This window comes from Eretmochelys imbricata, chromosome 8, assembly GCF_965152235.1.
Source record: "Eretmochelys imbricata isolate rEreImb1 chromosome 8, rEreImb1.hap1, whole genome shotgun sequence".
In the NCBI taxonomy this organism is placed as follows: Eukaryota; Metazoa; Chordata; order Testudines; family Cheloniidae; genus Eretmochelys; species Eretmochelys imbricata.
The window spans coordinates 1344039-1364634 of record NC_135579.1 but is presented as its reverse complement, the minus strand read 5'-3'; the positions used below and the strand labels follow the sequence as shown (position 1 = coordinate 1364634).

General features: G+C 61.2%; 1 protein-coding gene across 1 annotated transcript in view; it reads left to right on the top strand.

Annotated features, from left to right (window-relative positions):
• Positions 1–13804: 13804 nt before the first annotated feature.
• UNC5A (unc-5 netrin receptor A) overlaps positions 13805–20596 on the top strand; it is a 38268-nt gene continuing 31476 nt past the window's right edge. The window contains exons 1-2 of the mRNA XM_077824646.1: positions 13805–13862; positions 14481–14702. Of these exons, the coding sequence (XP_077680772.1) occupies positions 13805–13862; positions 14481–14702 (280 nt within the window). The remainder of the gene's footprint in view (positions 13863–14480; positions 14703–20596) is intronic.

The following is a 20596-nucleotide window of genomic DNA, read 5'->3' as shown; positions in this document are numbered from 1 at the left end:
GCGGAAGCCAGGCGGGGGGGGGGGGGCAGGTGGGAGCAGTGCCCTGGGCAGCTCTGGCACCAGGAGCTTTGTGGGCTCCCGGAAGTGACCTGCCCCCAAGGCATCCCTTTGGCGCTGTGCGTAGCTGTCCCCCCCTTGGGGGTGGGGGGCGGGGGTGGCGCACCGGTCATGGCTCCCATGTCAGCCAGCAGGGGGCCTCCTCCCCCGTCCGTGCTGCCTGCCCCGCTGCCCCACGGAGCAGCCTGGCCATGCGTAACGCTGACCCCCTGCAGCACCAGCCTTTCACCCGCCCCCTTTGCTGCCAGCCCGTCTCCCGCAGGCCCCATTCCCAGGGCCAGGAGGGTCAGTGTGGGGCCAGCCCCACACAGGGAAATGCTGGAGCCGAGCTCTGGGGCCTGTCTGTGCGGAGGGCCGTGGGGCGCCGGCAGCGATGCTGGCCCTGGCCGAGGCCTGCGGGGGAGGCCGTGGGGGTTGCAGGCAGCGCTGGGCCAGCTCCATGGCAGCTGCTCACCAGGGAGGCGGCCAAGGCCGGCTGAGGACACGCAGCCACGTGCTCCGGCGCTAGCCGCTAGGCAGCCTGGCTGGGAGCACGAGGGACTGACCGATGGGCAGGCGGGGGCCAGTCGGCCCCTGCCACATGCTGCGGGCAGAGGGGCAGGGGCAGGCTGGGCTGGGATCCCCCAGCGTGTGAGCCAGGAGGTGACGCAGGCTGAAGCGAGCTGTAGACACCAGAGCCCGGCACTGGAGAGGGGGTGGCTGGAGCCAGAGCAGGCTGGGGCACGAGCTGGCCCTGTCCTGCCGGCCTCAGGCCCTGCTGGGGGCTGAATCTCTCCCCCACAGGGCTGCAGCCCCAGGCCCCTACCCCACAGTGGGGCCTCTGCCCGGCCCCCACTGCAGGCACAAAGGGGGGTGGAGCAGCAGCTGGCGGGACCAGGCAGGGGAGGGGGCAGCAGCCATGGGCAGGGGGAGCAGGGTCTGGGGTCCCATCCCCCTCCTGCCCTCAGGCTGCCTGGCCCCTGGGAGAGGGAAGTGGGGCTGGGCAGGGCTGGGCCAGGGTGCAGGGTCCTGGGCCCAGCTCCTGGGCTGCGTCTAGGCTGGCGGGTGCCTGTTCCCAGGGCCAAGGGATAATTAGGTTTCTGTGCAGTGAGGAGCACAGGGGACCCCCCCCCGCCCGGTGAGGCCGCTGGTGCTGTGTGTGGCTGGGCGCTCACCGCATGCTGGGGGCAGTGCATGAATGGGAAATGGGGAGGTCTTGCCACCTCCCCCTGGCAAAGGGAGCCAGTGGGTCCAGCCCAGCACCATGGGCCCTGCCTTGTGCTCGTGGGCAGCATTGCCAGCTCAGTGCAGATCTTCAAAGGAGCAGCAGCTCCGGATGGGGGCGGGCACCCCATGCGGGTGGGCATGGAGATGCCCGTTCAGAGGGGAGCCTGTGGGGCAGCAAGGGGGCAGGGCCGGGGGAGTGACTGGGGCAAGTTTGCAAGGGTTAAGGAGGGGGCTGGGAATGGGATATGGTGGGGGGTCTTTTGCTGCACTGGGGAGGGCAGATCCTCATAGACTGGCATGCATTGGTCCCTCCTGCCCCATCTGGCTCCAGCACTCAGTGGGCAGGGAGCTGGGCTCTGTGGGGTACTCTCTTCCCCTCACTTCGTTAAGGCTGGAGCTGCCCTCGTTAGCCCTGGCAGGGGCTGAGAGTGGCTCCCACCCCCCGTTACTCATTTAGCTGCCAGTGCTAGACTGCTCCACCTGCCTGAGCCTGGCATGGAAGAGATCAGCAGCGGGCAGCGCACACGCCAGGCTCTGGAGCCAGCCCCGCCGCCCTCTCCATCCCCACACACGCGCCCGCCTCTCAGCAGGGAACCCGGCTCACATTTATCGCCAAGGTGACATCAAAAGCATCTAGCCTGTTCCCATGGCGACTCAGAGGCAGGTGAGCTGGGAGGAAGAGCCAATCAGAGCTGGGGCCCAATGCCAGGGTGAGCGGGGACCACGTGGGGCAGTGCCCAGCATGGGGCACCCTCCCTGTCACCCCACAGCAGGGGGCAGCGGCTTTCCCTTGCGGGGCCCTCGAGCTTGGCGCTAGCCGCCCAGGTTAGAGCCGCCTCCGCTCTCCGCCCGAATCAGGGCCCCGTCGTGCCAGGCGCGGCTGGAGGTTTCTTGTGGCGACTAGAGGGTTGTTGGTAGGGTGGTCGTGGCTGTGGTGGTCCCGGGGGGGCGGGCATATCTGTCCCACCTGGCCGTTAGCTGGCCCGCTGGGAGTACCTGGCCCAGCCCTGCGGGGAGCCGTGTGGCCCTGGCTCTCCCCCCAGCAGAAGATGGTCCCACACGAGGTGAGCCTCCCACCCCCAGCCCCCGTCTCTGGACTGGAGCGAGGGACCTGGAGCGCTGCTGGAGGGCGGTGCAGGATGTTGCAGGGATCTTGCAGCGCCCCTGGGATTTGGGCTTGTTCTGCCACCAGGTGTGTCAGCTCCAGAGACAATCCCAGGCCTCATTAAGTCAGTGGGAGCCCAGCCCCCTCCTGCAGGCTCAGGGAAGGGTGATCAAGCTCCTTTATGTAGTGAGAACAGCTGGGGGAGGGAGCGGAGCCTGCGGGCAGAGGGGTTCCCTGGGTGCCAGGGCAGGGGCCAGGACTGGGCTGCAGCCGGGCGGGGTGAGCTAAGCAGGGGTGAGAGTGAGCAGCTCTTTGGGCACAGAGCCTGCCGGAGGGGCGGGTGTGGGGATAGCGAGGGGGCGGCTGTTTGGTCCCAGGGAACAGGGTCTGAGTGCCTCTTCCTCGTGGCTACTCAGTATCCCCTGCAGCAGGCAGACTCCTCGCACTGACTTGTCCCAACGGGAACAGCCCCGCCAGGCTGCCACTCTTGGCTAAGCACTGGGGCCGAAGGGGGGCCAACGGGGCAGCGTGAGGAGGGTTGTTGTTGGAGGATCTCTTGGGAGTGCTGGGCCGCTGGCACAGCCATTCATCTGTTTCTGGGCAAAGACCTCTCCAGTGCCAGCCCCACGCGAGCCTGGAACCCCACACGGGGGGGGCAGCTCTGGCCTGATGAGGCCGGGTCCTCTGCCAGCTGCACATCCTGAGACTGGCGCCTCCCACACTGGGCGCGTGTCCCACCTGAGTCCGTTCCCCTGGGCAGCAACCAGGTGCCCCCCTGCACCCCCCTGCCTGGGGCTGCTGCCAGGAGCCATGTCTCCAGGGAGCAGCAAGGACAGAGCCTGGGAGATGCCGACAAGCCGGTCTGGGAGACTGGCACTGCCCGCAGGAATGTGTGTGCTTCTGGGTGTGTGCCTGTGAGCTGTGGGTGGCTGGCTGAGCCCTGTGTGGGTGGGGTCCATGTGCCCAGCACTGCCATCCTGCTGCCCTGCCACTGGTAGCTGAGCCCACCCCGTGACGGCTGCGTGCAGTGTAAGTGCCATGAGAAGGTAACTGTGGAAGCCCAGCCCCCGTGCTGAGCTAGGGCCAAGGTCCCAGCACCAGCCGGTGAGAGACCCACGTTACTGGGTCCATGACCACCAGAGCCACTGACCGCGCACGTGGGAGCCTCCGTCGCTGGCAATCTGAAAATCCAACCCGGAGGTTTTCTGGCAGGTTGGCTCTGGGAGGGATTTGGGGCAGTTCCTTGGCTTGGGCCCTGGGCTCCCCCCGGCAGCTCCACTGGTCCCCTCAGCCCCCTACCAGCCCAGCCTGGGTTTCTCCTGAGCTACGTTGGGGGACTGGTCTATGTGATGTGGCTGGATGTCCAGTGGGGACTTAGAGCAGAGACTGCTAAACTCATGTCACATGTGAGCAAAGCCCCACTCCCTGGAGAACAACTGGCCCGTTAGCCTGGGGAGCCAGGCACAGCCCGGCGGGGCTGAGGTTCTTTTACTGCTGTGCTGACTGAAACCTTTGTGACTGGGTTTGCACCTGGCTGTAACTCGCCAGCTGCTTGGCCCGAGCAGGAGAACGTCTGGGGCTCTGGCTGGGCAGTGCTGGGCGCATGGGTGTGCACACGTGTGTAATGTGTCGTGTGTGCTTTGCAACAGGTGGCTGCAGGGTGCGTGTTTTCTGGTCACTTGACATGCAGTGCGGCCTGTGTGCAGTGTGCGTGTGTGAGACCACACCACCGTGTGTGTGCATGTGTCCCGGAGTCCCCGGGCGATGCTCGGGAACTGCTCCCCAGGAAGCCAGGCAGGACTCTGGGGCAGTCTCCTCTCTGGGGGCAGCCTGTCTGCAGGACACACAGCTCACCCTGCTTCCACCTTCCTGGGTCTGACCTCGGAGCATTCAGCCTCCTCTGCCCCTCCGTGCGCTTCCCACAGCCAGTCCACCCAGGCGGGGTCCTGGGGGGGGCCAGAGGGTCCTGCCCCCAACTCCGCAGTCAGACGTGACTCTCAGCCAGCCAGTAACACAGAAGGTTTATTAGACGACAGGGACATGGTCTAACACAGAGCTTGTAGGTGCAGAGAACAGGACCCCTCAGCTGGGTCCATTTTGGGGGGCAGTGAGCCAGACCATCACGTCTGCCCTTCACTCCATGTCCCAGCCAGCCCCAAACTGAAACTCCCTCCAGCCCCTCCTCCTCTGGGCTTTGTCCCTTTCCCAGGCCAGGAGGTCACCGGATTCCTTTGTTCTCCAACCCTTTAGCTCTCACCTTGCAGGGGGGAAGGGCCCAGGCCATCAGTTGCCAGGAAACAGGGTGTTGGCCATTGTCTGTGTCCAGACCCCTGCACACACCTGCCCTCTAGGGCTCTGCAATGATCATACACCCTCATCCCACCCCCTAGAGTCTTAAGAACTGCCTAGGGGAAACTGAGGCACCCCCACACTATTCGGAGGAAACATCAAGAACAGTCCCGCTTCGTCACAGCATGTGTGAGACTGCAGTGCATGTGAGACAGCAGTGTGTGTACGTATGGGTGAAACTGCAGTGTGTGTGTGCATGTGAGATCATTGTGTGCGTGCGTGTGAGATCGTAGAGCGTGTGTGTGAGAGAGATCACAGTGTGTGTGTGTGTGAGAGAGATCACAGTGTGTGTGCGTGTGAGATTGCAGTGTGTGTGTGTGTGAGAGAGATCACAGTGTGTGAGAGAGATCACAGTGTGTGTGCGTGTGAGATCACAGTGTGTGTGCGTGTGAGATCACAGTGTGTGTGTGTGTGAGATCACAGTGTGTGTGTGTGTGAGAGAGATCACAGTGTGTGTGTGTGTGAGATCGTAGAGAGTGTGTGTGAGAGATCACAGTGTGTGTGCGTGTGAGATCGTAGAGTGTGTGTGTGAGAGATCACAGTGGGCGTGTGCGTGAGAGATCACAGTGGGCATGCGTGTGAGATCGCAGTGGGCGTGCGTGTGAGAGAGATCACAGTGGGCGTGCGTGTGTGAGATCGCAGTGGGCGTGCGTGTGAGATCACAGTGTGTGTGCATGTGAGATCGCAGTGGGCGTGTGTGTGAGATCACAGTGTGTGTGCATGTGAGATTGCAGTGGGCGTGCGTGTGAGATCACAGTGTGTGTGCGTGTGAGATCACAGTGTGTGTGCATGTGAGATTGCAGTGGGCGTGCGTGTGAGATCACAGTGTGTGTGTGTGTGAGAGAGATCACAGTGTGTGTGCGTGTGAGATCGCAGTGGGCGTGCGTGTGAGATTGCAGTGGGCGTGCGTGTGAGATCACAGTGTGCATGGGTGCGTGTGTGTGCGTGTAAGCCAGCAGTGTGTGTGCATGTGGGCGAAACCGCAGCGTGCGTGCGTGCGGCTGAGTCCCCGGCTTCCCAGGCTGCAGCTGGGGGTCGTTAAATCTGTGACTAGGAAATGCCTTTCTCCCCAGAACAGGGGGGTTAATTGAATGAATTGCCGGTGAGGCTGTGGAGTGCTGATGGGGATTACCGCGCGTTAGGGCTGCTGCTTATGTCTCCGTGGAAATTAGCTGCAGCGACTTGCCTCGCCTGGTGGCAGACATGCGTGGGTGGCAGGGCCGGGGCTCGCAGCTGGGAGCGGGGAGCTGCTGGTTCTGCTCCAGCAGCGTCCCCTCCCTGGGGGGCCAGCTGGCGGAGCGGGCAGGGCTGCGGGCAGCAGGCTCAGCGCAGGCCTCCCGTGGCCGGTCGGTCGGGGAGCAGCCTGAGGAGAGCTCTCCTGCAGGGCCAGGTGCCCGGCTCCCCCCACCCGGGCTGCCTCGGCAGAGCCCTTTCCAGAGGGACGAGAGATCCCAGAGCAGGTGCCCCGCCAGGCTGGGTGTTCCTGGGGGGCTTGGGGATGTCCCCGGCTGCCCCTGCTGGGCCTGGCTCAGCCCAAACTGGAGCAGGGTCCTTGGGCCACAGGGCGCATCTGGACTTGCCTCTGCCCCCGCTGGGCCGACCCCTTGGGCCGGGCTGCTGTTGGCTCAGTGTGAGGAAGTGGGGTTTATTCATCTTGTTATGTTGCATGTGTGACGAAGCGGGACTGTGTCACGGAGTGTGGGGGAGTCCAGGCCCTGCCCCCCTCTTCCTGGGATTCACTGAGACTCTCAGCCAGCCAGTAAAACAGAAGGTTTATTGGACAACAGGAACACAGTCCAAAACAGAGCTTGTGGGTACACCCAGGACCCCTCAGTCAAGTCCTTCTGGGGGGCAGGGAGCTTTGACCCCAGCTCTGGGGTTCCCTGCGTTCCTCCACCCAGCCCCAAACTGAAACTAACCCCCCCCAGCAGGCTCTCTCCTGCAGCCTCTGTTCACATTCCTGGGCAGAGGTGTCACCTCCCCGTCCCGGCTCAGGTGACAGGCTCTCAGGTCTCCCATCCCCTGGGCACATTCCCAGGTCAACACTCCCCCCTCCCTGCTGCCTCACATCCTCACAGACTGTTCTTAATGGTTCCTCTGAATCGTGTGGGGGTGCCTCAGTTTCCCCTAGGCAAAAAGAAAAGGAGTACTTGTGGCATCTTAGAGACTAACCAATTTATTTGAGCATGAGCTTTCGTGAGCTACAGCTCACTTCATCGGATGCATACTGTGGAAACTGCAGCAGACATTATAGACACACAGAGATCATGAAACAATACCTCCTCCCACCCCACTGTCCTGCTGGTAATAGCTTATCTAAAGTGATCATCAAGCTGGGCCATTTCCAGCACAAATCCAGGTTTTCTCACCCTCCCCCCCCCCCCCCCACAAACTCACTCTCCTGCTGGTAATAGCCCATCCAAAGTGACAACTCTCTTCACAATGTGCATGATAATCAAGGTGGGCCATTTCCAGCACAAATCCAGGCTTTCTCACCCCCCCACCCCCATACATACACAAACTCACTCTCCTGCTGGTAATAGCTCATCCAAAGTGACCACTCTCCCTACAATGTGCATGGTAATCAAGGTGGGCCATGTCCAGCACAAATCCAGGCTTTCTCACCCCCCCCCCATTTTTTATTCCCGTGGACACACACACACACACAAACTCACTCTCCTGCTGGCAATAGCTCATCCAAACTGACCACTCTCCAAGTTTAAATCCAAGTTTAACCAGAACGTCTGTGGGGGGGGGGGGGTAGGAAAAAACAAGGGGAAATAGGCTACCTTGCATAATGACTTAGCCACTCCCAGTCTCTATTTAAGCCTAAATTAATAGTATCCAATTTGCAAATGAATTCCAATTCAGCAGTTTCTCGCTGGAGTCTGGATTTGAAGTTTTTTTGTTTTCAGGTAGCGACCTTCATGTCTGTGATTGCGTGACCAGAGAGATTGAAGTGTTCTCCGACTGGTTTATGAATGTTATAAATTCTTGACATCTGATTTGTGTCCATTTATTCTTTTACGTAGAGACTGTCCAGTTTGACCAATGTACATGGCAGAGGGGCATTGCTGGCACATGATGGCATAAATCACATTGGTGGATGTGCAGGTGAACGAGCCTCTGATGGTGTGGCTGATGTTATTAGGCCCTGTGATGGTGTCCCCTGAATAGATATGTGGGCACAGTTGGCAACGGGCTTTGTTGCAAGGATAAGTTCCTGGGTTAGTGGTTATGTTGTGTGGTATGTGGTTGTTGGTGAGTATTTGCTTCAGGTTGCGGGGCTGTCTGTAGGCAAGGACTGGCCTGTCTCCCAAAATTTGTGAGAGTGTTGGGTCATCCTTTAGGATAGGTTGTAGATCCTTAATAATACGTTAGAGGGGTTTTAGTTGGGGGCTGAAGGTGACGGCTAGTGGCGTTCTGTTATTTTCTTTGTTAGGCCTGTCCTGTAGTAGGTGACTTCTGGGAGCTCTTCTGGCTCTATCAATCTGTTTCTTCACTTCAGCAGGTGGGTATTGTAGTTGTAAGAATGCTTGATAGAGATCTTGTAGGTGTTTGTCTCTGTCTGAGGGGTTGGAGCAAATGCGGTTGTATCGCAGAGCTTGGCTGTAGACGATGGATCGTGTGGTGTGGTCAGGGTGAAAGCTGGAGGCATGTAGGTAGGAATAGCGGTCAGTAGGTTTCCGGTATAGGGTGGGGTTTATGTGACCATTGTTTATTAGCACTGTAGTGTCCAGGAAGTGGATCTCTTGTGTGGGCTGGACCAGGCTGAGGTTGATAGTGGGATGGAAGTTGTTGAAATCATGGTGGAATTCCTCAAGGGCTTCTTTTCCATGGGTCCAGATGATGAAGATGTCATCAATATAGCGCAAGTAGAGTAGGGGCGTTAGAGGACGAGAGCTGAGGAAGCGTTGTTCTAAATCAGCCATAAAAATGTTGGCATACTGTGGGGCCATGCGGGTACCCATAGCAGTGCCGCTGATCTGAAGGTATACATTGTCCCCAAATGTAAAATAGTTATGGGTAAGGACAAAGTCACAAAGTTCAGCCACCAGGTTAGCCGTGACATTATCGGGGATAGTGTTCCTGACGGCTTGTAGTCCATCTTTGTGTGGAATGTTGGTGTAGAGGGCTTCTACATCCATAGTGGCCAGGATGGTGTTATCAGGAAGATCACCGATGGATTGTAGTTTCCTCAGGAAGTCGGTGGTGTCTCGAAGGTAGCTGGGAGTGCTGGTAGCATAGGGCCTGAGGAGGGAGTCTACATAGCCAGACAATCCTGCTGTCAGGGTGCCAATGCCTGAGGTGATGGGGCGCCCAGGATTTCGAGGTTTATGGATCTTGGGTAGTAGATAGAATATCCCAGGTCGGGGTTCCAGGGGTGTGTCTGTGTGGATTCGATCTTGTGCTTTTTCAGGAAGTTTCTTGAGCAAATGCTGTAGTTGCTTTTGGTAACTCTCAGTGGGATCAGAGGGTAATGGCTTGTAGAAAGTGGTGTTGGAGAGCTGCCGAGCAGCCTCTTGTTCATATTCCGACCTATTCCTGATGACAACAGCACCTCCTTTGTCAGCCTTTTTGATTATGATGTCAGAGTTGTTTCTGAGGCTGTGGATGGCATTGCGTTCCGCATGCCATCCCCTAGGCAGTTCTTAAGTACCTAGGGGGTGGGGTAAGGGTGTATGATCACTGCAGAGCCCTAGAGGGCAGGTGTGGGCAGGGGTCTGGACACAGAGAATGGCCCAAACCCTGTTTCCTGGCCACTGATGGCCTGGGCCCTTCGCCCCTGCAAGGTGAGAGCTAAAGGGTTGGAGAACAAAGGAATCCGGTGACCTCCTGGCCCGGGAAAGGGACAAAGCCCGGAGGAGGAGGGGCTGGAGGGAGTTTCAGTTTGGGGCTGGCTGGAGACATGGAGTGAAGGGCAGACGGGGTTGTCTGGCTCACGGCCCCCCAAAATGGACCCAGCTGAGGGGTCCTGATCTCTGTACCTATAAGCTCTGTGTTAGACCATGTTCCTGTCATCTGATAAACCTTCTGTTTCACTGGCTGGCTGAGAGTCCCGTCTGACTGCGGAGTTGGGGGGCAGGACCCTCTGGCTTCCCCAGGACCCCGCCTGGGCGGACTGGCTGTGGGAAGCGCACGGAGGGGCAGAGGAGGCTGAATGCTCCGAGGTCAGACCCAGGAAGGTGGAAGCCGGGTGAGCTGTGTGTCCTGCAGACAGGCTCCTCCCCGAGAGGAGACTCCCCCAGAGTCCTGCCTGGCTTCATGGGGAGCAGTCCCAGAGCATCGCCCGGGGACTCCGGGACATTCAGGCTTGGCCCAGGGGCCACGGGGAGGGAGTTGAGCGTTCCCACCGTGCACAGCTGTCCCTGGCACTGCCCGTGCTGTCCGCCCCCCCGCCCCCCAGCCAGCACAGACTGTTCTGAGGCTGGGGGGCTCGGGCAGCACCAGGATCGATAACGGGCCTGCCCTTCCCCGCCAATGCACCCCGCTCCACGTCGCCCTGTGGCTGGGCCCTGCCACGTGGCTCGTGCTGCCCGTTTCCATTCAGCGCCTGGGGCAGCAGGGGGCAGCGCCGCCCACACAGCCCAGCCCAGCTACCAGCCCCACGAGCAACGTGTCCGAGGGGCAGGGACAGGCCCCTTGCTGCATGGGGAGCTGGGGGCAAACGCAGCAAAGGGGCAAAGACAAATATACTGCAGGGAAGCCTCCCCTTCCTGCCCCCTATGTGCATGCCCACTTTGCCCCCTCCCCATCTGTGCACCCCTGTCCTGCCCCCAACCTGTCTGTGTGCCCCCTTCCATGCCCCCACCCCATCTGTGCACCCCTGGCCTGCCCCTGTCTGTGTGCCCCCCTCTATGCCCCCTCCCCATCTGTGCACCCCTGGCCTGCCCCCAACCTGTCTGTGTGCCCCCCTCTATGCCCCCTCCCCATCTGTGCACCCCTGTCCTGCCCCCCAACCTGTCTGTGTGCCCCCCTCTATGCTCCCTCCCCATCTGTGCACCCCTGGCCTGCCCCCAACCTGTCTGTGTGCCCCCTCTATGCCCCCTCCCCATCTGTGCACCCCTGTCCTGCCCCCAACCTGTCTGTGTGCCCCTTCCATGCCCCTTCCCCATCTGTGCACCCCTGTCCTGACCCTCCATTTGTGCATCCCCACCCTGTCCCCAGCCTGTCTGTGCTCCCCCCCCGTCCCTGCCCCCTCCCCCCCCCCCGGCTCTCTGTGTACCCTCCTACATCCCGACTCTAGGCCCCCATCATCTGTGTGTGCAGCCCCCAGGCCCCTGTGAGCGACTGTGCGTGATTTGGGAGAACGGGGGCTGGATCCAGGGCCTGTGCAAGGAGGCATCTAATTACTGCCCTGCACTCCATGTAATTGCTGATTAAATCCTAACCAGCCAATTAGCAGCAGCAATTACAGCTCGGAGCCACAATCGCTAGTTTATCATTTGTTAATCAACCGCTTAGGGCAGTTTTAGTAACTCTTTCCGGGGCGGGGGGGCTGGCTGGAGGGGAGGCAGCCAGATGGGGGGGTCCTGGGTACTGGATCCCCCCCCACCCCGGACTCCCTTGCAGCCAAGGACCCTGGCTTGGGCAGCCCGCGGGGTGGCCTGGTGAGTGCAGGGGGGGCTGGGCTGGGCTGTGGGGACAGACAGACGGATGCCCCCCTGGCTGGGGCAGCACCAGACTCCTGTTCCCTGGGGTCAGGCCAAGGGGGAGAGGCAGTGTGCTGTGCGGGGGGGTGGGAAGTGTCCAGGTGCAGGCATGGGCTGACTGGGGGTGTCCAGGAACAGATGTTTGCTGCGTGAGGGTCAGGGGAGGGGCCGGGTGCAGGTCTCTTAGCGATGGGCATCCCATGCCCCACTCCAGCCCTGTCACCCAGGGGCTCTCAGACATTCCTGAGCCCCCTCCCTAGGCTGGTGGGGCCAGTTCCCTGCTGGGGTGGGAAGGAGCTGCCCAGTGAAGGAACAGCTCCTCCCTGTGGGCTCCGGGGGGTCCAGCTACGCAGCCCCCATGTTGGAATCCCCGATGCTGCTCCAGGCTCAGCACAGCCCGGCTCCCCCACGGCTCCAGCGCCCAGGCATGGGCATTGACCTCTCCCTGTGGTGGCATGAGCAGGTGCCTGCCCAGCGCTGCGGGTGCCGGAGAAGTGAGTCACGGCCCCTGCAGCTCACACGACGTTAAGTGCAGCCTGGGGGTGACACCGGGTTCAGCGAGTGCCCTGTGTCACAGAGTCCCCAGGCGATGCTCTGGAACTGCTCCCCATGAAGCCAGGCAGGACTCTGGGGCAGTCTCCTTCCTGTGAGCAGCCTGTCTGCAGGACACACAGCTCACACAGCTTCCTGGGTCTGACCTCAGAGCATTCAGTCTCCTCTGCCCCTCCCTGCGCTTCCCCCAGCGAGTCCGCCCAGGCGGGGTCCTGGGGAAGCCAGAGGGTCCTGCCCCCCAACTCCGCAGTCAGACGTGACTCTCAGCCAGCCAGTAAAACAGAAGGTTTATTAGACGACAGGAACATGGTCTAACACACAGCTTGTAGCTGCAGAGAACAGGACCCCTCAGCCGGGTCCATTTTGGGGGGCAGGGAGCCAGACAACCCCGTCTGCCCTTCACTCCATGTCCCAGCCAACCCCAAACTGAAACTCCCTCCAGCCCCTCCTCCTCTGGGCTTTGTCCCTTTCCCGGGCCAGGAGGTCACCGGAATCCTTTGTTCTCCAACCCTTTAGCTCTCACCTTGCAGGAGGGAAGGGCCCAGGCCGTCAGTGGCCAGGAAACAGGGTGTCGGCCATTCTCTGTGTCCAGACTCCTGCACACACTTCTCCTGTAGGGCTCTGCAACGATCATACACCCTTATCCCACCTCCTAGATAATTAAGAACTGCCTAGGGGAAACTGAGGCACCCCCACATTATTCAGAGGAAACATTAAGAAGAGTCCCACTTCGTCACACCCTGCTGGGCTTTGCGCTGATGAATTAGCCAGGGTGGGGGCAGCTGATGGAGCCAGGTGACCCCCCCACGCCAGCTGGGGCAGCAGGAGGCAGCTACTCAGGACTGTGACCCAGCCCTGGTGGGGCTTGTTCCAGGCTCTGCCCGGAGCCTGCTCCTGGAGGAGTCTGTGAACCCCCCTGTCCTGGCACTGTGCTCTCTGCCCGTCGCCCGCATCTGCGCTCGGTAACTGCCGGCTTTGCTGTCCCGGGGGGGCGGTCACGCTGTCACCCCGCCTCTCGGCCCCGGGAACCTCGCCGTAGCTGGGCTGCACAGATGAAGCTGAGGAAGGGTGGCAGAGCCCACAGTGGTGACAGGTGTAAAACAGCGAGAACGTGCAGCCTCGCGTCCACACTGAGCTCTGCCAGGCGAAAAGCCTGGGCTAAAGCAAACGCCGTGTCCCCAACCAGTGTGGGATAGCGGGGGCTGCGTGTTGGGATTGCGGGGCACCGCGGAGCTGGGGCAGCAGGTTGGGTTGGATTGGCACCGGCAGAGCTGCATGTGTCTCTGGGCAGGGCAGACAGCGTTCCACGTGAGGGGCTGGCGGAGAGGCCGGCCCCAGCGAGGGAATGTAATGATTGCAAATCAGCGTGTGGTTATGGAAACCAGACCTGCCAAAGTCCCTTCGTGTCTTTGCTCAGGAGATTCCAGGGGCCGTTCCCAGAGGGGGTCCTGTTGACAGCAGAGACTTGGTGCCTCACGACGTCCTGATTAGAAAACGACAATGATAGAAAATGAAAGTGGCCCACATTAGGTGGCTTAAAGCCTGGCCATGCACTGGGTCTCCAAAAGTAACTGTAACGCGGTTGTCACGGCGCAGGGGCATGCTAGTGGGGTCCTGCGGGGTCAGTTCTTGGCCCTGCCCATGGAACGTCTTCATCATGACCTGGGAGAAGACATAAAATCACCCCTGAAAAAGCTGGCGGTTGGCATCCAACCTGGGGCATGGGAAGTAGTGAAGAGCCCAGGTCAGTGATACAGAGCCCCCAGATCACTCATGGACGCTGCACGGCACACGGCTGAACGTAACTGTGTACACCGGGGCCAGGAACGGCGGCCATACGTTCCGGGGGGTGGGGGCGGGGCTCTGAAAAAGGTCGGGGGCCATGGTGGAGAATCACCTGAACGTGAGTGCCCAGGGCAATGCTGGGGACAGGATTGAGAGTAGGCGCAGAGAGGTGATTTTCCCTGGTGCGACCGCGGCTGGAATCCGGTGCCCAGTTCTGGTGCCCGCAGTTCAAGAAGGATGTTGGCAAAGTGGGGGGGGGTCAGAGACGAGCCCCAGGAATGACGAAAGGGTTAGAAACCCACCTTAGCATGACAGACTCCAGGGAATTCATGGATCTAGCTTACCAAAGAGAAAGTTGTGGGGTGAGTTGGTCTCAGTCTGTCAGGACCTACATGGGCAACAAATACTCACTAATGGGCCCCTCATCCCACAGGGAAAGGGCTGAGCACGCCCAGGGGCCGGAAGCTGAAGGCAGATGAGTTCAGACTGGCAGTAGCGGCCCATTTTTAACAGGGAGGGGATTTCCTGAGGTCCTGGTGGATTCTCCATCATTTGAGGAGTTTTTCTAGGAGTGATTCTGTGTTGTCCCTGGCCTGTGACTTCTCCGGTCAGATGGGGTGAGCCCAGGGTCCCTGCTGGCCCTGGACTTGGTGACTCCAAAGGCTGGGTGCTGCCCCAGATGCTCTCCTTGGGGCTACTCTAGGGCGCAGCCTGGCTCCCTGCCCCATCTCCCTGTCCCTGGGGGGCTCTGAGCCTCTCTCCTCTCCTGCCAGGTGCCCAGCAGAGCGCCACAGTGGCCAACCCCATGCCGGGGGCCTCTTCGGACCTGCTGCCCCGCTTCCTGCTGGAACCCCAAGATGTCTACATTGTAAAGAACAAGCCCGTGAGCCTGGCCTGCAGGGCGACGCCCGCCACCCAGATCTACTTCAAGTGCAACGGGGAGTGGGTGCACCAGGGCGAGCACGTCACGCAGCGCAGCATGGATCAGGGCACCGGTAAGGGCAGCGCCAGCCAGGCTGGGCTGGGGCCTGGGCATCGGGGCTGGATCAGCAAGGGCAGCGAAACCCCTTCAGCTGGCCATGCCCAGGGCCGGAAGCAGGGAGAGCTGGTGCCCTGCACCCCTTGTGCCCGATCGGAGACCTCGTGAGCTGGCCAGGGCTGGGCTGATCTCACACTGGCTCCAGGCACCCCCAGATCTGGGGTGAATCTGACACAAGTGAGATGAGTTTGCTGGTCCCTGCATGACACGTGCCCCCAGTGCAGGGTGGCCAGTCTGTAACATCGGGACATGCCTGCCTCAGTCAGGCTGGAGGAGCAGTGGGGGGCGGGCGAGGGAGATTGGGGGTGGCTGAGCTGGGATTGGAAGGAGGAGCCCTAAGGGGAGAGGAGTCCCAGGAGTTGCTGTCCCAGAGCCTTGGAGAGGCCCAGGGCAGCAGAGCCGGGGTGTGTGCGTGCCATGTCGTGAGGAGGCTGGGCTGGGAGTGCGGCATGCGTGGGTGTCTGGGCTCGTCCCATGGCTACATGGGGAAGGCAGCGGGTCAAGCCCATGCTCCAGCTCTGCACCCGACATGGCTGGACCCTGCGTTCGCTGGCAGAACGAGGCCTGTCCCGTGGCACAGGGAACCTGTCGGCAGCCAGGCCATGCTCCAGCTCCTTGGTGCACTGCAGGGCATCACACCCTGGCTCAGAGCCTGCTGTCGGCTCATTGGCCTGACGCTGCCCAGGCCTGGAGGACGGCACAGCTGGGTGGGCTCTGTCCCCTGCCCCATCACTGCACAGCCTGGGGGGCGCCGTGTCCTGGCATGCAGGGCTGGGCTGGTTTGTGGGGGGTATGAAGCCTGCACTGTGAATGCGTAAGTGCCCAGGAGTGGGGCAGCCCCCCGGAGCAGTGAGTCAGAGGGTCTCCTTAAATGGCAGCGCTGTGCTTCTCCCCTGTGAACCGGGCCATGCCAGCCCGGCCGGTCCCACTCAGAGCTGCCCGGGGAAAAAGGCTCCGCCCCAGCCATGGCATCTCTCAGTGCCCACAATCCGAGGTGCCATCAGCCCCTGCACAAGCGGGGCTGGGCCTGGGCCCCGGGAAATCGGCCTTTCCGCACCAAAGTGCCGCGCTGCCCCCTGCTGGCGCTAGGGCGGAGCACGGGGGTCCCTGGAGTGGAAGGGCTGGTCTGTGCAGAGCTGTGCCGTGCACGGCCCACTGGGGCAGGACACAGGCAGCGGCAGAGGGTCCCTGGCCTGCAAACTGCGGGGCTCCCATCTGCCCCCCTCCCGCTCCCTCTTCCAAGTCCGTGGGGGTGGCCACACTGTGCCCACTCTGGGGTGTGGATGGCTTGTTCTGGAGCCCCCTGCTCGGGGGTGTCCTTGTGACGCCCTCCCATGCAGGCTCCTGGGTGGCCGCGCCCAGGCCAGGCTGGACAGGGCAGCTAGGGGAAGCCCTGCTCCACGTGTCCTTGCACCGTCCTCCTGGGCTTGTCCCTCCTCCCCGCTGGAGGCTCCATCTGCTCCGGCAGCTGCTGGCTCTCCCGGGGCTGAGGGCAGGTGTTTCTGCAGCCTGGCGGGGACAGCAGCTGTCAGCGAGGCCTGTGTGTGGCAGGAGGGGTCCCGGGGGGGGGGGGGGGCTGCTGCCACAGCCAGCCTGTGTCAGAGGGAGCCGGGTGTGACGATGTGACGCAGCAGGGAGGGGGGAGTGTTGACCTGGGAATGTGCCCTGGGGATGGGAGACCTGAGAGCCTGTCACCTGAGCCAGGCGGGGAGGGAGAGGTGACACCTCTGCCTGGGAATGTGAAGACAGGCTGCAGGAGGGAGCCTGCTGGGGGGGTTTAGTTTTCAGTTTGGGGCTGGGTGGAGGAACACAGGGAACCCCAGGGCTGGGGTCTAAGCTCCCTGCTCCCCCAGAAGGACTTGACTGAGGGGTCCTGGGTGTACCCAGAAGCTCTGTTTTGGACTGTGTTCCTGTTGTCCAATAAACCTTCTGTTTTACTGGCTGGCTGAGAGTCTCAGTGAATCCCAGGAAGAGGGGTGTAGGGCCTGGACTCCCCCACACTCCGTGACAACTGGTGGCAGCGGTGGGATGTACTGCACCCCGTGAACGGCGCTTCCTGCAGTAAGTGACTGGGGAGCAGTAAAATGAAGGGGGATTGACAGGGACCAGGCGTGCTGAAGATTCAGAGAGAGAGGGTTCCGGGGGCGGTTAACCCCTGGGAGTGTGTGACCAGAGAGAAGGACTTTTGCAGTAACAGGGTCCCCCGGGGGATTGCAGCGAGCGGTCCCGGGGCGGAGGAGTCTGCAGCTCGACCCTGGCAAAGAGGTGGTGACCTCAAGAAGGACTGGCACACGAGGAGTTTTTCCTGGAAACTGTAGAAAGCTGCCTGGCCTGCGAGTGGCCAGCAGGGAGATGTACGCTAAACGCCTTAAGAGCGACCTGGTGGAGCTGTGCAGGCAGAGGGGGCTGCACATCGGGAGGTCCACCAAGGAACAGCTGATTGCCCAGTTGGAGGAGGGGGATCGCTTGGATGACCCGATCCCTGTCCCTGAGGGAAGCCGCCCGGCAGACGCGGCGTGGGCCCTGGGGCCTGACCGGGCTGGGAGGGGTCAGACTGCTGCCGAGGACATCCCGAGACCCTTCCTACCTAGGCTTGGGGGAAGCCCAGCGAATACCGAGGGCACCCTGACCCCGGCAGCCAACAGGGGATCCTCCCGGCGGAGCTCCCCATCCCTGGAGCGGAGGCAGCTTGAATGGGAGAGGGAGATGAAAATGAGGGAGCTGGAGGATCATGAAAAACAACGTCAACATGAGGAGAAACAACGTCAACATGAGGAGGAGAAGGAGAGGGAGCGTCAGGAGAAGGAGAAACAAAGACAGCATGAACTGGAGCTGGCCAGGCTGAGGAGCAGTGGGGCCCTGGCTGCGCTGAGTTGGGGGGGACCCAAGACTGCAAGGAGCTTTGATAAGTGCTTCCTGGCCCAGCGGAAGGAGGGGGAGGACATAGATAGCTTCCTGACGGCCTTTGAGAATGCCTGCGAGATGCACAGGGTTGACCCTGCAGACAGGCTCCAGTTCCTCACCCCCTTACTGGACCCCAAAGCCATGGAGGTGTACAGCCGAATGACGGGGCATAGGCAGGGGACTATGAACTGTTCAAACAGGCCCTGCTCCATGAGTTCGGGCTGACACCCCCCCGAGATGTACCGGAGAAGGTTCCTGAGTCAGCGTAAAACGCCTGAGATCACCTACCTACAACTGGCCAACCGGATGCAGGGATATGCCCGCAAGTGGACAGCTGGGGCCCGAGCTAAAGAGGACCTGCTTGACCTAATCGTACTGGAGCAACTGTATGAACAGTGCCCTTCCGACCTGAGGCTGTGGCTGGTGGACAAAAAGCTCGAGAACCCCCAGCACGCAGGGCAGCTGGCCGACGAGTTTGTGAACAGTCGGTCAGGGGGTAGCCGGGGAGGAGTTCCAAAAGGACAGGCCCCCCCCAATGCAGAGAGAGAGTCACCAGGGGACCTCCCAGCGGGGAAATAGGGAGAACCCCCTCCCAAGGGGAACGCCTGGCGTCGGGCCCCTCCGACCCGCTCGAGGGCACCAACGTGACCTGAGCTGCTATCACTGTGGCCAGAGAGGCCACGTATGGACCCAGTGCCCCAGGCTCAGGGACAAACTGAGCAGACCCAACCTACCCAGGGTTAACTGGGTAGGGACCCAGCGGGACGAGGGGCAGATGACCCAGGAAAGGGGGGCTACCAGTTTACCACCTGCTCAGGAGGGAAGAGTACCCCAGGCCAGCTCCGCCAGAGGGCCGGAGGCTCTGGACTCAGGGTGCTCGGTTTACAGGGTGGGCACGGGGCTGTCCCTCCGGAGAGAGTGCCTTGTTCCCCTGGAGGTGAATGGGAGGAAGGTCAATGGATACTGGGATACGGGCGCGGAGGTGATGCTGGCCCGGCCCGAGGTGGTGGCCCCAGATCGGGTGGTGCCCAACACCTACCTGACCCTGACAGGGGTGGGCGGGACCCCATTTAAGGTGCCCGTGGCAAGGGTACACCTGAAATGGGGGGCCAAGGAGGGCCCCAAGGATGTGGGGGTACACCACCATTTGCCCACTGAAGTTTTGATGGGGGGAGACCTAGAGGACTGGCCAAGCAAGCCCCAGACCGCCCTGGTTGTGACCCGTAGCCAGAGCCGGCGAGGGGCACTGCACCTGACCTCGGGGAGGGTACCACACCGGAGGCGCAGGACCCTACCCTGGTGGGGAGGGAGCGCCGAGGGGCACGGCTCAGAGAGGCTGAGGCCTCAGACCTGGCCACTGAGGGGGAACCGGGCCCCATCCCTTCCCCAGCAGCTGAAGGAAAGATCCCTCCTTGCGGAAGCTCAGGGACCTGGCCGACCTCAGTGTGGTACGGACCATGAGGAGAGGCTGCCAGGAGAGGTTCCTGTGGGAGAAGGGGTTCCTGTACCAAGAATGGGCTCCCCCAGGGGAAGTGGAGTCCTGTGGGATCAGGAGGCAGCTGGTGGTCCCCCAGAAGTATCGCCGCAAGCTACTGTACCTGGCCCATGACATCCCCCTCGCAGGGCACCAGGGAATCCGGCGCACCCGGCAGAGGTTGCTACAGAACTTTTACTGGCCCAGGGTCTTTACCACCGTCCGGCAGTATTGCCGATCCTGTGACCCCTGTAGTACCTGTCAGAGGGTGGGGAAGGCCCGGGACAAGGGGAAAGCGGCTTTGAGACCTTTGTCCATCATAGAGGAGCCTTTCCAGAAGGTGGCCATGGACATCGTGGGGCCTCTCAGCAAGACGACCCGGTCGGGGAAGAAATACATTCTGGTGGTGGTAGATTTCACCACCCGCTACCCCGAGGCAGTGCCCTTAACTTCCATTGAAGCAGACACCGTGGCAGATGCGCTCCTGACCATTTTCTGCTGAGTGGGGTTCCCCAAGGAAGTCTTGCCAGACCAAGGCTCCAACTTCATGTCGGCCCTGCTCCGGTGTTTGTGGGAGAAATGTGGGATCCGGCACGACTGGGCCTCAGCTTATCATCCCCAGGCCAATGGGCTGGTGGAGAGGTTTAACGGGACGCTAAAGATGATGCTGAAAACGTTTATGAACCAGCACCCGCAGGATTGGGACAAGTACTTGCCTCACCTGCTGTTCGCGTACAGGGAGGTGCCCTAGGAGTCTACCGGATTTTCGCCTTTCGAACTGTTATATGGCAGGAGGGTGAGGGGCCCCCTGAACCTGATGAGAGATGAGTGGGAAGGGAAGGCCTCTCCCGATGGAGAGTCAGTGGTGGAGTATGTCCTGATCTTCCGAGAGAGACTGGCTGAACTCATGGGCCTGGCCAGGGAGAATCTGGCCAGAGCCCAGAGGAAGCAGAAGGTCTGGTATGACCGCATGGCGCGGGCCCGGGCCTACGCCACCGGGGATCAGGTGACGGTTCTCATCCCCGTGAGAAAGAACAAACTACAGGCCGCCTGGCAGGGCCCTTTCAAGGTCATCAAGCAGCTCAATGAGGTAAACTATGTGGTGGATCTGTCGAACCGGGCGCACCACCGCCGGGTGTGCCATGTGAATATGATGAAGGCATATTATGTCAGGGGGAATGTGGTGTTGGCCGTGTGTGGACAGTGGGAGGAGCAGGGAGATGACCCTTTAGTGGATCTATTCCCTGGACCAGAGCTGGTTCCCCCCTGGAAACAATTCCCCTCTCGGATCAGCTAACCCCTGCCCAGCAAGCTGAGGTCAGGGGGTGCTGCATCCGTACGGACAGCTGTTTTCCAACCAGCCTGGACGCACTAATCTGACTGTCCACCGGGTGCAGACAGGGTCGCACCCGCCGATAAGATGCTCCCCCTTCCGAGTCACAGGGAAAACTGCTCAGGACCTGGAAAGAGAG